At 51.6% G+C, this 13977-nt stretch overlaps 1 protein-coding gene across 3 annotated transcripts; it reads right to left on the bottom strand.

Moving 5' to 3' along the window:
* Positions 1–1597: 1597 nt before the first annotated feature.
* On the bottom strand, positions 1598–12945 carry SMIM29 (small integral membrane protein 29). 3 transcript variants are annotated; one of them, XM_045016398.1, is made up of 6 exons: positions 12853–12945; positions 12148–12265; positions 9332–9520; positions 7908–7933; positions 6969–7074; positions 1598–2710 (listed from the first exon to the last, which is right to left on the bottom strand). In XM_045016398.1, the coding sequence occupies exons 3-6, from the start codon at positions 9440–9442 to the stop codon at positions 2648–2650; spliced, it is 306 nt and encodes a 101-aa protein (XP_044872333.1). In that variant the 5' UTR covers positions 9443–9520; positions 12148–12265; positions 12853–12945; the 3' UTR covers positions 1598–2647. The 3 variants fall into 3 exon arrangements, with proteins under 3 accessions (XP_044872333.1, XP_044872335.1, XP_044872334.1); XM_045016400.1 differs by having other exon boundaries at positions 9332–9529; positions 12149–12265; XM_045016399.1 differs by lacking the exon at positions 12853–12945 and adding an exon at positions 12812–12830.
* Between the last annotated feature and the right edge of the window lie 1032 nt (positions 12946–13977).

The raw sequence follows: 13977 nt of genomic DNA, 5'->3' as shown, positions 1-13977 counted from the left end.
ACAGACCTCTCCTCAGGGCAGGGAGAACATCTGGCACTTCCCCCTCGTCTGTTGGCTCAGGCAACAATGGCGTAAGCATAATAGGATTTCTGGCAGCAAACAGATCCTCGGTATAGTTTTTGGCTAAGGTTGCAGGGCACATACAACTCCACACAGGGCACGTTCTGTGCACTGACCTTGGGATTCCAGAAATACACCCGATGGAAGCAGTGGGACCTTCAAGTCAAAGTCGATTTGGAGGCAGTTTGTCCCAAGGTAAAAGAAAAGACAAGTCAACCCAGCCCAGGCAACTGAATTCCCAGGCTAGAAACCCAGACACTGCCGAGTAAAGGCTGCCCTTCTCCAACAAGGCACCCAAAACCACACCCATCATGTAGATTTTCACTCATGCCCAGCGCAAGCACCTCAGTGAGTAAAGAACTGCAAGTCTGCACACACAGAGCTGCATAGAAGGTTAGAAACTTACCGCCCTTACAAGTTTCATTTGGTCAATGGCCACAAATGCTTCATGCTCATCTCAACTGCTTAGCTCATAGGCTGCTGTCCACATTTCGTTATGGTCACCCAAAGCGCGCGCACTCCTGTTACACATTCCCTATTAAACTGATTTTGCTACATTATCATTCCCCACTCCTCCATGAGAGCCCGATCCTGCCAGGGGCTGAAGGCTCTTCCCAGGTGCTCAGCACTTTCACAGGATTGAGCACTACAATTCCATATGGCACCCCTGTTGCTATCATGTCTCCAGACAGGCCTCACAGGCACTAATCACGACAGAGAACCGCTGTGAAAACAGCAAAGGCTACTGTAGGAATGAGGCAGCATATTCAGAGACACCTATCTAACGGAACAAACTGCAAGGCCAGTTTTCAAACAAAAGAAGATGGTGAGGAGGCATCGAAAGGGTCAGAATTAAGGTGATATAGGCACCTTAGTTGAGCATGCAGCCCTAACTCTGCATTTTCTGGGTTTCTAACGTTTGAGGGATTTTTTTAAATTAATGTTTGGAATGGTTACCAATTTGAATGACTAATGTATGCCTGTAACTTCAGCATCATTATAACCACGAATGGTTTTAGCAGTCAAGAGCTATGCCATGTAGATTTTTTTCCCCCCTAAGCTCCCTGTCACCCAGTTTGAAGGAGGCAAACAAAAACAGCTTTTTTACTCTAGGAGCTCCTGGTGCAGAAGATGATTTCTCACTGGGTCACAGCCACATGCAACCTGCTTGCATGAAGCACTCAGCATCAGCACCCGTCTCTACTGCATTCAGTGCAGGGATAGTGGAGTGTGAGGAGAGTCCTGGACATAAGGGATTCTCTAAAGAGCGAGCAGACAGGACTGAGCCAAGGCCCCACCTTCCCCCCTACACACACTCCGTGCCATAGTCCGGAGAGATCAGTGGACCTGACTACAAGGCAGGTGGTGGTGAGGTTTCTGTTCTGCTCAGAGGACACATTACCTTTTCAGTCAGGACGTCCCCGGCCCAGCTCTGCAGTTGACAAAGGGTTAACACAACACAAGCTGCACTTCACTGCTCTAAGCAGAAAGATAGGAACTGCAGATTACCAAAAAAAAAAAAAAAAAAAAAATGAGATCTTGCCAGAGACACTCACATTCACGGTGCCTTTTTATTTACAAAATATAGAGATGAGCTACTATTGAATACAAAAATCATCCACGTAGAAAGATCCACCTTGCTGAACTATTACAGAGTGCGGTTGTTTTACTATCCAGTAGCTTTTGTGCCAGGAAGACTTTTCTCCTCCTTGGCAAATACATAAGGCCTCTTGGCTGAATGCAAAGACAGACAGTTTTGCTCTGCTAAGCTCACCCGGTTTTTACTGCATAGCCAAACTGGACCCATCCCTGCCCTGGGGTGACTGGAATCAAAGGACTGTTTCAAATGCACCCATCTGAATGGCCTTTTGCAGGGCTGACGGAAACATGCTTGCTGTCAGCTATTTCAAGATCGCAGCAAAGGCTCCATTAAACTAGGTCCCCATACAGGTGAGCAAGAGATACAATAATCAGATTTGTGCATGGGACTGCCCCATGCAAAGGAACACGCTCAGCATGTGCGTCGATAGATAGGCAGCATGGCAGGAGGTTTGTTCTCTGTGCAGTCAGCAGATGCACCTGCAATACCACAACTGCGTTGGTTTTAAATGGCTTATACCGAAGGGGAGGCTGTGATAAACCAGGTTTCTTGGGGCTGAGTCTCTGAGCCACCCAGCGATGGAGTTTCACCAACACACTCTCAGGATCGACAGCCTCTCTTCTGGGCCCAAGTGAAAAGGCTCAGAGGGTTTTATATCCGCAACCAAGAGGAGGAAAGAGCTGTTCCTGGTCAAAACGTGCAAACCCAAGACTCAGCCCATGCCTTCAGTGCTTCACCGGCGGGAACGTTCCGGGGCAGCACGGGCTGACAGCGCTCGGGAGCTAAAGCCAGCAGGGACTACGCCCACCCGCCGTACCTTGTAAAGGGCAGAATGGGAAGGGGGGGCAGAAGTCAAGCAAAACGGAGGGTGGAGCTTTAAACAATTAACTCCATGTGGGAGAACTTGACGTTAGCACAGAAATCAACAAGAAGGGAGAGGGGTGGAGGTGGTTAGTACATCGCCTGGACACTGGTTGCCGAGCTGCGTTACGCTTTCATGTCCATGAGCGGAGTCCGATGGGGCTGGTATCCACCCCAGCCTCGCATCACCTGCAACAAACAATACATGCTTATTTGCCTTCAAAGTGCCAGGCACACACACCCCCTTCAACCTCCTGTGGGCACAAAAGCAACGTCAGGGTTAACCTCTCGGTCAGATAAGGAAACCAAGGCACAGAGATTAAGAACATAAGAACGGCCGTACTGGGTCAGACCAAAGGTCCATCTAGCCCAGCATCCTGTCTACCGACAGTGGCCAATGCCAGGTGCCCCAGAGGGAGTGAACCTAACAGGCAATGATCAAGTGATCTCTCTCCTGCCATCCATCTCCATCCTCTAACAAACAGAGGCTAGGGACACCATTCTTTACCCATCCTGGCTAATAGCCATTTATGGACTTAACCACCATGAATTTATCCAGTTCTCTTTTAAACACTGTTATAGTCCTAGCCTTCACAACCTCCTCAGGTAAGGAGTTCCACAAGTTGACTGTGCGCTGCGTGAAGAAGAACTTCCTTTTATTTGTTTTAAACCTGCTGCCTATTAATTTCATTTGGTGACCCCTAGTTCTTGTATTATGGGAATAAGTAAATAACTTTTCCTTATCCACTTTCTCAACATCACTCATGATTTTATATACCTCTATCATATCCCCCCTTAGATTAAGCAACTTTCCAGAGGCATGGAAGGCATCAGCATTAGAACTCGGGAATTCCCAGTGTCCATTGAGGCGGTGAAAAGAAACAAACGCAGTCTGGATCATGAGGGGCTGGTTTTCCTTCCCCCTCTCCACGCGTCATGACCTGAAAATGAGCTGATGCACTGGAAATCCTATGCATCAGTCCAAGCCACAGAGGAGAAACTCTGGATGCTGTCTGGCTAGCAAGGAGATAGCAGCAAACAGCATTCCTCAACTGCATGTAATAAGAGGCAGCTCTTGAGATGCTGGAGAAGCCAGATCAGCTGGAGTGGTCAGTTTCTCTCGTGGAACGTGCGTTCAAGTTCAGTTGAAGCCCAATATCACAGGCCCCATTGCCTGCCCAAACCAGTTATTTTCATGAATTCGTTTCCACCACCCTGTAAAACCTACACAACCCTGCAGACCCAAGCCTTCGGTTTGTGCCCAGAACAGGCAGAACATGGGCAAGCACAGGGGAAATGTCCCCAGCACCTTCCCCTGGCCAAAGGATTGTCTCTCTGAGCCAGTCAAATCATGGCCTCTGCGGAGTCTGCTTGCCCCAAATTAGCACCACTTGCAGCACAAGTTTGTGCAGCGTGTGCACTAGCCCACTTGGAATGGAACTGAGTCTAAACCACTTCATTTCACCAGGGGGCACCACAGTGCTGCCGGAGAGTAAATGCACAGCTTGCTGCTGAGCCAGGCGGGATTTGAATCAGCAATCTAGCTCAGAAAAGTGCTATAGGCTGGTTTACATTATGAAGTTAGGTCAATCTAGTTACGTCACTCAGAGGTGTGAGCATAGTTAAGCCGAACTAAACCCCAGTGTAGAATTCTTCCGTCAACTTAGTGCCGTGTACACCGGGAGATAGATCGGCTTAACCGTGTCACCCAGCGCGTGGATTTGCCACACCCCTTAGCGACATAGCTGGCTTGACAATGTTTTAGTGTAGACTTACTTACTAAGAAGGCGAGTAGAAACAGGCAAGGATTAAACCCTTTTGATCTAAATTTCCCTCTAGTTCTGATCTAGTGCATTAGGCTCATGCCTAGGACAGTTGGCCTGAACAAGATCACGCAGCTTTGTTGGTGATCATCTCAGCGCTAACACGGCCCCAGCAATCAGCCACACCACACTCAGGCTGAGTCACTGACCTAATTTCCACACGGCCGATGTTGTTTATCTACAGCGCTTGGCCTCTTCTCAACTCCCCGTCCATCACACCCTTTAAATTAGAGCTTGAGGCCCCACATTTAGGTTTTGTGAAAGCCAGGGTTTTTTAAAAAAAAAAATTCAATATAATTAAAGTTAAAAATTCCCCTGCTGTATTTGCAACCCAAACACTGCAGCCTTGGGCTAACACATGAGAACTACAATGGGAAACTGACCTGTTTTCATCATCCAAGTGGAATGAAATGCAAAGCAGTACAAATAATGGAAAGTCAGATCTGAACTTTTGTACAGTTTTTGTAATCTACAGTATTATTCATTCATTTAATTTAAGATGTGATTTTTAAACGGTATATGCCCACTTTATTCTGGAGAGTTTACATTAAATAGTTATGGATTCAGAATGTTCTACATATTTAAAGTGCATCATCATCATAATAAATGCTTAATTCTTATATAGGGTTTTTAAACCAGAGATCTCAAAGCACATTACAAAGCCTGATATTATCCCCATTTCACAGATGGGGAAACAGAGCGAAGCGAAGGACACCCAAGCAGGTCAGTTACAGAGCTGAGAACAGAACTCAGCTTTCCTGACCCACAATTCAATGCCTTATTCCCTCAGCTGTGCAGCCTCCTTTCACCCAGGGGTCATGTCACTACAGGCATATTCTAAAAGGACAGGATGATCAATATGAGGAAGGGGGAAAATCTTGTACAGATTTTTATTGATCCTGGTAATTGACGTATTACGGGTTAAAGCTCTAGTTACAGCAGAGGAAGTTTTCAAAACCACATTTTTGAGAGGCAAGTGGGTATTTCTTAGTATTTTTTTCTGATGCCAGATTTTTTTTAAATATCCCTCCATTTCCATTCAATGGTTCCTGTTGAGTAACAGCAGTGATATTTAAAGGAACACAGTCAATGTGAATTTTTTTTTTTTAAATGGACCAAGTGCAAAAAAAAATCCTATTTCTGACAGAGCCCCTTTAAAAAGAACATCTGGTTAAAACCCTTTCAAAAGCAAATGACACAGTTTTTCTGCTCTCTCGTTAAACTTTACGGCTCTTTTCAGCAGAGGAAATACCAGTGCTGCAAACACAAAGGTAACTCTACCTGGGAATAGACCCAGTGAGTTACATGGTAAAACGTTTGCAAGGTTGGAGCCTGACAATACCAAGGAAATCCTTTGAAGTGACTACACGGAATGAGCTGCCAGAGAAAGGACTGTTCATTTCATATATTCATAGGTTCCAACGCAAAAAGAAGCCATTGTGATTATCGCCTCCTGTGTAACCCAGGCCAGAGAACTTCCCCAGAATAATTCCTAGAGCAGATCTTGTAGAAAAACATCCCGGCTTCACTGAAAAATGATCAGTGCTGGAGAATCCCCCATGACCCTTGGGAAACTGTTCCAATGGTTAATTACTCTCACGGTTAAAAATGTACACCTTATTTCCAATCTGAATGCGTCTAGCTTCAACTTCCAGCCCTTGGATCGTGTTAAACCTTTATCTGCTAGAGTGAAGAGCTCATTGTTAACTATTTGTTCCTCCTGTAGGTACTTATAGACTGTAATCAAGTCAGTGATTCCTTGACCTTCTCTTTGTTGAGCTAAATAGACTGCGCTTCTTGAGTCTGACTATAACGCAGGTTTTCTGTTCCTTTGATCATTCTCATGGCCCGTCTGAAGCCTCTCCAACTGATCAACATCCTTCTTGAATTGTGGGCACTGGAGCTGGACACAGGATTCCAGCAGCAGTCGCACCAGTGCCAAATCCAGAGGTAAAACAACCTCTCTGCTCCTACTTAAAATTCCCATTTCTGCATCCCAAGATCGCATTAACCCTTTTGGCCACAGCGTCACTCATGTCGAGCTGATTCTCCACCACAACCCCCAACTTGTGCTGCTAAAACGCTGGTGACAGTGATCTCCACTGTTACCATTAACAATACTAGATACAAAGTTTCCAGACCAAAAATGTGGTTTGCCAAGTTGACGGTGGCCCTTTGAAACGTAGCATTTACAACAGCCCTTAGGACTTCACCTGCAGGAGCAAACTCCCTGGGAGACTACACAGAAACCTGAATCACCCTGTGATTACAGGCCAACAGTGGCACCAAAAGGTTGTTACTTGCCCACATAACTAGCCACTCAAGCACTGATTCTGGTCCTGTGCTCAGACCCCATCCCCCGTGTCTCTTGTACAACACTGCTGAATGCACAGTGCTCTCCTGGGCAGATCTTCTACAGCAGATGATTTAGGATGAGGAACATTGGCCGGAGCAGCCTGGATGCTCGGTAAAGTGCCTCCCCACGTTCCTCTCCGGCAAGCACGTTACCCCAAAACCAAACGTGACCTGCGCTGGGGACGACCGGCTCCAAGTGGCATCACGCCCACTCATGCCGCCCGCCCACAGCCGCCCTCACGCGTGGCCTCTGGACCTGAGCAGCTCACCTTGGTGTCGTCTGGATCCCCCAGCAGCTCCTGTTCAGCCTCGTGCAAGTCCTCTGCGGGGTCGTAGCTGTACATCGGTAACAGGTGGTGACGTAACCTGTCAAACCTGACACACGCAGAGACAGGGGACTGTGAGGCTGCTCTGGGAACCCGCAGCCCCGCCAATGACCCAAGGGTGACGCTGACGATAGGATCACATGGCCAGTGGGGGGAGGGGGGGAGATAGTCACGGGGGCTGAGATTTCCAGAGCCGCCTAGGGGATGTAGACACGTTCCTTGCCTTAATTTGAATGCCTAAACAGCTTTGAAAATCTCACCCCAGGTCTAGAGCCCATGGGCCAAAGCCAGCACTCCTTCCTCATTCAAAGCTACCATCTCGCTGTTACCCCGCTCTCCTCCTCCGTCTCTTTGTTCAATCCACCTGCTGGCTCCTCTTACACTCAGGTCTAAGCTCCTCGGGGCAGCGGAGTGCCTAGCACACTGGGACCGAGCACAATGATGAGTCAATGGGAGTTTGGCCTGTGCAAGGACTGCAGCATTTGAGCCCACAGCTATTGCCACCACAGGTCACAGCCGCACACAAAGGATCTGGCGTCACAGAGCCGAGGATCCAAGTCAGCTGGAAGGTGTTCACTGCCACAGAAGGTGGACGTGGACAGACCCAGGGGACAGAGGTTAATTCTCACTGCACACCCTCCCTTCCCTTAGCACCATTCCTGATCTAAGGGGAAGGCCCTAAATCTAAAGGGACCGAGTGAGGACAGCCAGTGAGTTCTCTCCCAGACACACAAAGGCCCCCGTGGCTCCCCCAAGTGAGTCTGGATCTACTCCAGCTAGGCCAGTGCTGCAGATGCCATATGACCACCCCTCTTCTCCAGCCAAAGCAAAAACAGACATCCTCTCCCCAACATACCAGCAGCCCCCAAACTTAGCACTTACCTCCTCTTCTTCTGAATGTACATCATCTGCAATGGGGGGGGGAAAAGCATGTAGTGAGCAACCACACAGCCCATGGGTTGGCGTTATCATATTTAAAGTGAGTTTGGCGCTAATGAAAGGGGCTGGCCAGACCTGGAGACTTCCATTTGGATGGCGGCAGGACTATCTTTCCCCCCATAGCATCCCCTGTCAATGGGCCTGGCCGGAGATCTCCAGACACCTGACGCCGGATTTTCAGGACAGCTCCACATGCTGGAGGCTGAGCTCTTTGGAGACACTGGCCCTAGGTGTTGGCGAGGAGTTGGCCACCTGGGAAGAGCCTGTTCCAAAGAAGCTCAGTCCATACCACTGCCATCAAGCTGCCAGCGCTGGCATCTGATTTGTGACCCGGACACACATTCAGCAGGAAGCGGATAAATCCGCTCATTTCACAGACAGCTGCTGGGTGGCCTGCAAGCAGTACCCATCCAGCTGGCAGAGACGAAAGGCTCTGGACCCCATCACCATCGGCCAGGAAGGACCATTAGAACCATCTGCTCTCTAGGACCTCCTGCACAGGACAGGCCAGAGAACCTCACCCAATGATTCCTGCATTGAGTCCATGCCTTGTGATCAAGCTAGAGCACACGTCCTTTAAAAATTTTTAAAAGGCCATCCGATCCCCTCACCCCATTTATAGTCTACAAGACACTACCCCAGGGATGGTGCCCACTTACAATGAATCCTCCCTTCACATGCAACCCCACCGCAGGTCTCCCCGCCTCGATTCGAACAAAACTGTTTGGGGCGCGAGGGTCTCTCGGGTTTTGGTTTTAGATCTGAGCTCTTTGACTGAGCAAGCTGCCTGGGCCAGCCCGGCTCTCAGGAGCCAGATGTAGCCAGGTGTTTGTGGAGGCCTCTAACAACTGAGAAAGAGTCGAGGCACTTCTGTGGTTGTATTTGAATGCCCAGTGCCCTCCCAGCGGGAGTGCAATCAGCCAAAGGTCAGAGACAAGAAGCCACCAGGCACTGTACCAACAGTGCAGATTCTGCCAGGCCAGCAGAGAACCGCACCCTCCCGGATCGCACTCTCCCCAACTCTTTGGGGACGTCAGTGCTGGGGAAAGGCCTCACATGGCCACCCCTCGGGTGGTCTGACATCCTCTAGCCACAGAGCAGGGACAGCCCAGGCAGCAGCAACTCCAGCTCAACACACACCGGCATAGGTCAGCCCCAACCTGGAGAGACCACGTCTAGGGGCGAGAGAAGAGTGTGGTCTCCATGGGGCCCATTCAGCCCTTGGTCTCTGCCAGAGCTCCCAACGTGATCTGCATTGGGACCAGCAGCCACCGAGGCGGTTACAACTTTTGGTCAATGCCTGGATTTGAACCAGCGACCTAGAGGATCGCACCATGGGGGCTCCCAAACAAAAACAAGTCTCTTACCACCACCACAACGATGCCGATGACGGTGATGAGGAAGAAGGGCACCAGGACGTACCCTACTAAGGAGTCACTGGAGGTCCCGGCGGAGGTGGGAGTGGTCGTGTTACTCATTGCGTCGGAAGCAGCTGCTTGAGGGGAGACAGAGGGGTGGCTCCGATCTTCATCAGGAAGACAACGTCTTGGCTAACCCTCTCGGCCGTAAACAAACAATCAGAACAAGATCGTAGATTTTAGATTTAAGTTTAAGATTCAAATCAATTTCTCCCATTCAGCTGCCAAATTCCAGCCGGGGGGGAAGGATGTGAAGCCCCCAAATTGGTACCACGGCGTATAACATGAGTCATGAGACTGACCGTGACATCCAATTCAAGCCGAGGAAACATATTCAAGCCATTGGTATGTAGCCTAGCAGGCTGCTTCAGGCCCCACCCAATGCCCATTAGGGTCAAGGGAAGGCGTAACAGGTAAGGGATCGGATCCTTAGCGTTTAAACCGATGAGCATGAATAATGGGTAATGCACTCAGGAGGGGGATACTTTAAAAAGCTACCCATGCTGCATAGGGAAACTGCGCATTTAAAAACAAGCCTGGGTGCATCTATTAGGCACTCGCTGAGCATCTGCTTTCCAACGCATCGCTGCGCTCAGAGAGCGCGGCCCAGCCACAGAGCCCAAAGCGCCCTGCAGCAATAACTTCACCCCCATTTTTGACAGATGGGGAAAAACGGAAGCACAAAAAAGGGGGAAGCGATTTGCCCAAGACAGAGTCATGGCCCCAGTGCAAATGTGGGCCAGTCCCCTCTCTCAGTTTCCCCATCTGTTAAAACAGGGATGATGCGCCTCCCTTCACCCTCCTAAGTCCCCGGGCGTGAGGCAGACATCTTGGTAATGTTTGTGAGGCGCTGAGACAAAAGGTGCCAGAGAAGGACACAGCCCCCTGCAGTGCTAGGTAATACCTGCCTGCAACCTGGGCAGGGATTAAAGCCCACACACCTCGCCACTGCCCTGTCGTGTTGTTGCATCTACTAGAGAGAGAGAGAGAGAGAGAGAGAGAGAGAGACGGGCCTGTGGTTTAGGCACTGGCCTTCGGGACCTGGATTCAGTTCCCTGTCTTGCCACTGACTCCTGTATGACCTTAGGCAAGTCACCCTCTTTGTGCCTCCATCCCCCACCTACAAGATGGGGATGGTAATGCTTTGTTTCTCCTCCCCTTTGTCTGTCTCACCGATTTAGATAGTAAGCATCGTTCCTCACTACATGCACGTACAGCTCCTAGCACACTGGGGCCCTGATCTCACCTGGAACCCTAGGCATTAGCCTGACACCAATAAGAGTACTAGGCTCAAGGAAATGCCAACACATCTTCACGGCCACGCTGCTGCCACAGAAACGCCCAGATGAGGACGTCGCTTCAGAGACGGCTCACGGCCCCTAGCACAATGAGCCCTGGGTGCAGCGGTAACACGAATAATAATTAACATTGCGCCATTTGGGGATGTGAGAAAAAACAGCCCAGCTCTGTCTCAAATCTCTCCTCTGTGACGCTGGCACAGAGACCTCCCCCAGCAGCTTAATCCATGAAAGAATCTCTGCCGTAGACAAGTATCTCAGAGCACGAGTTTGCAATACGCAGCACATACAAAAACTCTCTTGAGATGGATAAAGACACACATTGAAATCAACAGCAAAGGCCAGATCTTGGCTCGGGAGCAGACCCCCGAGCTTTCTGGAGTCAGGAAACGCCCTGGAAGCCCTTAGCCAGGAGGATGCATCTCAGATGAGCACAATGGGCCTTTATCGGCTACAGGGAATTACCCAAAGACCCATAGCCACAGGGAGCAGCTTGACAGAGTCCTGTGCAGGACTCATCCCAGGCCCCACCACTGTTTACTGTTTGTATTACCGTCGCACCTCGTGATGGCCCACGAGCCCATTGCGTTAGGTGTTACACATCAACAAAAATGGTCCGCGCCCCAAAGAGCTACCAATCCACTATCAGGTCTCTCCTCCTTTGAAGGGATGTTGGCAGCCAGTCGAGAGCCAGGTTTGGGGGAAAGGAGGCAGAATGGTCCTAGGAAATACTGTCGTGCTTGGATGCAAACATTCCCCACCGGCAGCCCAAACCCCACAGTATTAGTCTAGGCCATGGCATCATTAATCCTGGTATCCATGATTTATTTATCCCTGCCCCAGCGTGGGGGGATGGAACAGGAAGCCTCTTGAGGGCCTTTCCATCCCTACATTTCTGTGGTTCTGTCTGTATCCTCCAGACAGAGCACAGATGGCTTACAAACCTTGAAGGCTTATTTCGGATTCGGGGTGGGAAAGCCCAACAAAGAAAGAACAAATGTAAAGTCTGCATGAGGGACAGCACTCAGACTCGTCCTTAAAGCCCATCTGGAACGGACACCGTAGCAGACAGGCATGGAGTCTCCTTGCGCTCAAAGGCCAAAAAAAAAAAATTAGAATTGTAACATCTATCTTATGTACGCACTAGACTCATAGAAGTCAGCCTGCATTGTCCAAGCAGAAAAGAAATGCAATGAATAAGGCTCTAAAATCCTGCAACAGGCTCAGCACAGGTATCGGCCTATTGACCCCCTATAGCAGGGATCTGCCTGCAGGGAGCCCATTGCAGGATCAGGGCCTGCACGCATAGTGAGAAATTAGCACTTCGTTGTCTATAGGGTTATTGCTAGAGGCACTTATTGTTTTTAACCTGGTGCCAGCGTCCCCCTTTACCCGCAGAGTTCTCCATCCGCGTACACATAACACCCCCTCCCAGGTCCCCCATTGTTAGTGCATGGCCCTGCTCACCACCAAAAACTCCACAGCGCTTGGGCAGTGTGTGCAATGGCTGCTGCTGGTGAGGCGTCACTCCCGAGACGTGTTCATCACCCTCTCAGGAGGCTTTGCGAAGCCCTACAGCTAGGTCCTGAGGAAGGACAAGCACAGGCTCAAACTCAAGCCCTGCAAGAAAACCCTGCGGGCTAGCGTACAATCCCTGCAGCTTGCTGGGCTTTGCTTGCTACGCTTTCCCCTAACCCACCCCCCTGCAGTCCTGCTGCAGGCCCCAGAGAGACTCCTGACTTCCCCTAGTCTGGCCACCCTTCCCTTTCCAGTACCTCCCCTGCCAGCTTCCACTTCTTCTTTACCCTGCTGCACCCCACCCCACCCCTTTACCCCGCTGCACCCCCTTACCCCACTGCACCCCCCGCCCTCTCTCCCTTTACCCCACTGCATCCCCCGCCCCCTCTCCCCTTACCCCACTGCACCCCCCGCCCTCTCTCCCTTTACCCCACTGCATCCCCCCGCCCCCTCTCCCCTTACCCCACTGCACCCCCCTTACCTCGCTGCGCCCCCTCTCCCTTTGCCGCCACCCCAGACCCTCCCTTTGCCCTGCTGCATCCCCCCTCCCCAAACCTGCCGGCTCTCCCTTTGCCCTGCTGCATCTCCCCGGCCTGTCCCCTCCCGCCCCCACCTTTGCATGCCACGAGCTCCGGGCAGCGCCAGCCCCCTTACCTGCCGCCCGGCCCAGCGCACCCCCTCCTCGCCCCACCCATCCGGAAGGGCCCAGAGGCGCGTGACTGACAGCCGGCTGCGGCGGGGCGGGGCCTCAGCCGGTGCCGGGCAGGGGGCGGAGCCGGTGCCGGCCCGTCCAGGCGGGGGCTGCTGGTGCAGCGGAGAGCCGGCAGGGGGCAGCAGCTTCTCGCATCCGTGGCCAGGGCCAGCCGGGGCGGAGGGAGCAGGGGCAGAGGCAGGGGCAAGGAGGAGGAGGAGGGAAGGGATGAAGGTCCGGGTGGGGGGCTGTTACCCCAGTAGCCCTGCAGGGGATGGGAAGGGTTTGCAGTGGGGCAGCCCACCCAGGAGGTGCTGTCAGGGTCACACCAGCTGGGAGCGCCCCATCCGCAGGGGTGCTGCCCTCCCCCAAGCCGGCTGCATCTTTGGGGGTGCTGGGGGGTCTTGCCATGGGGAGAAGGGGCAGCATGTAGCTATGGCAGTGGGACAGGCACTGTCTGCCCAGGGCCCTGGCAGCAGCCAGCTGGCCCTGTCGCCATGGCAGGGGGCATTGAGGGTGCCGTTTGGCTCACCGTGCCATTCAGGCTTCTCCAGGGCAGGGCCCCTCATTCCACCAGGGCTGCCGCTGCCTAGCCCGGGCCAAAGGTCCCATCCACCACCTCATGAACCCAGGGCCACGGGAGTGCTGTAGGCACCGGCACTGATGGTTGCAGCGCAGACGTCAATAGGTCTTGCTCCCACATCCTTGCTTCTGCACTCAGGCTCAGACACTGCTGCGGGTCCACTGGCGCGCCACTGACACCCAGCTCGGGTCAGCATCCTGAGACTGCTCCACAGGAGGTATGAGGGGAGATAACTCACCCCGCAATAGCTGGAAGACATCTGAGATACCTCTATGGCCACAAGGAGGAGAAAACCAGGGATCTTCTGGGAGGAGCTGAACTTTCCTATTTGTGGGAAGGATGGGTAGAATCCAACAAAGACTTCAGGGCAGACATAATGGAGATGCTTTAAACATCCCTCAACTGCAGGTCTTCCACCCCATCCTCAGCCAACTGGCAAAGGCCATAGGGCAGTAGGGTACCCCCAGCAGGCTCAGAGGTCCCATCCTGTGTCCTAACAAATGGT

Source organism: Mauremys mutica, chromosome 4, assembly GCF_020497125.1.
Source record: "Mauremys mutica isolate MM-2020 ecotype Southern chromosome 4, ASM2049712v1, whole genome shotgun sequence".
Classification (NCBI taxonomy): domain Eukaryota; kingdom Metazoa; phylum Chordata; order Testudines; family Geoemydidae; genus Mauremys; species Mauremys mutica.
Note: the sequence above shows the minus strand (reverse complement) of the source record. Positions and strands in the feature narration are given on the sequence as shown.

What these genes read in the sequence shown, in the direction of transcription:
- SMIM29 (XM_045016398.1), bottom strand. Translation starts at nt 9,442, where the DNA reads ATGAGTAACACGACCACTCCCACCTCCGCCGGGACCTCCAGTGACTCC. An exon ending in TACATTCAGAAGAAGAGGAG is followed by an intron (nt 7,075 to 7,907) that starts GTAAGTGCTAAG and finishes TGCGTGTGTCAG; the next exon opens with GTTTGACAGGTTACGTCACC. An exon ending in GGGATCCAGACGACACCAAG is followed by an intron (nt 2,711 to 6,968) that starts GTGAGCTGCTCA and finishes TGTTTGTTGCAG; the next exon opens with GTGATGCGAGGCTGGGGTGG.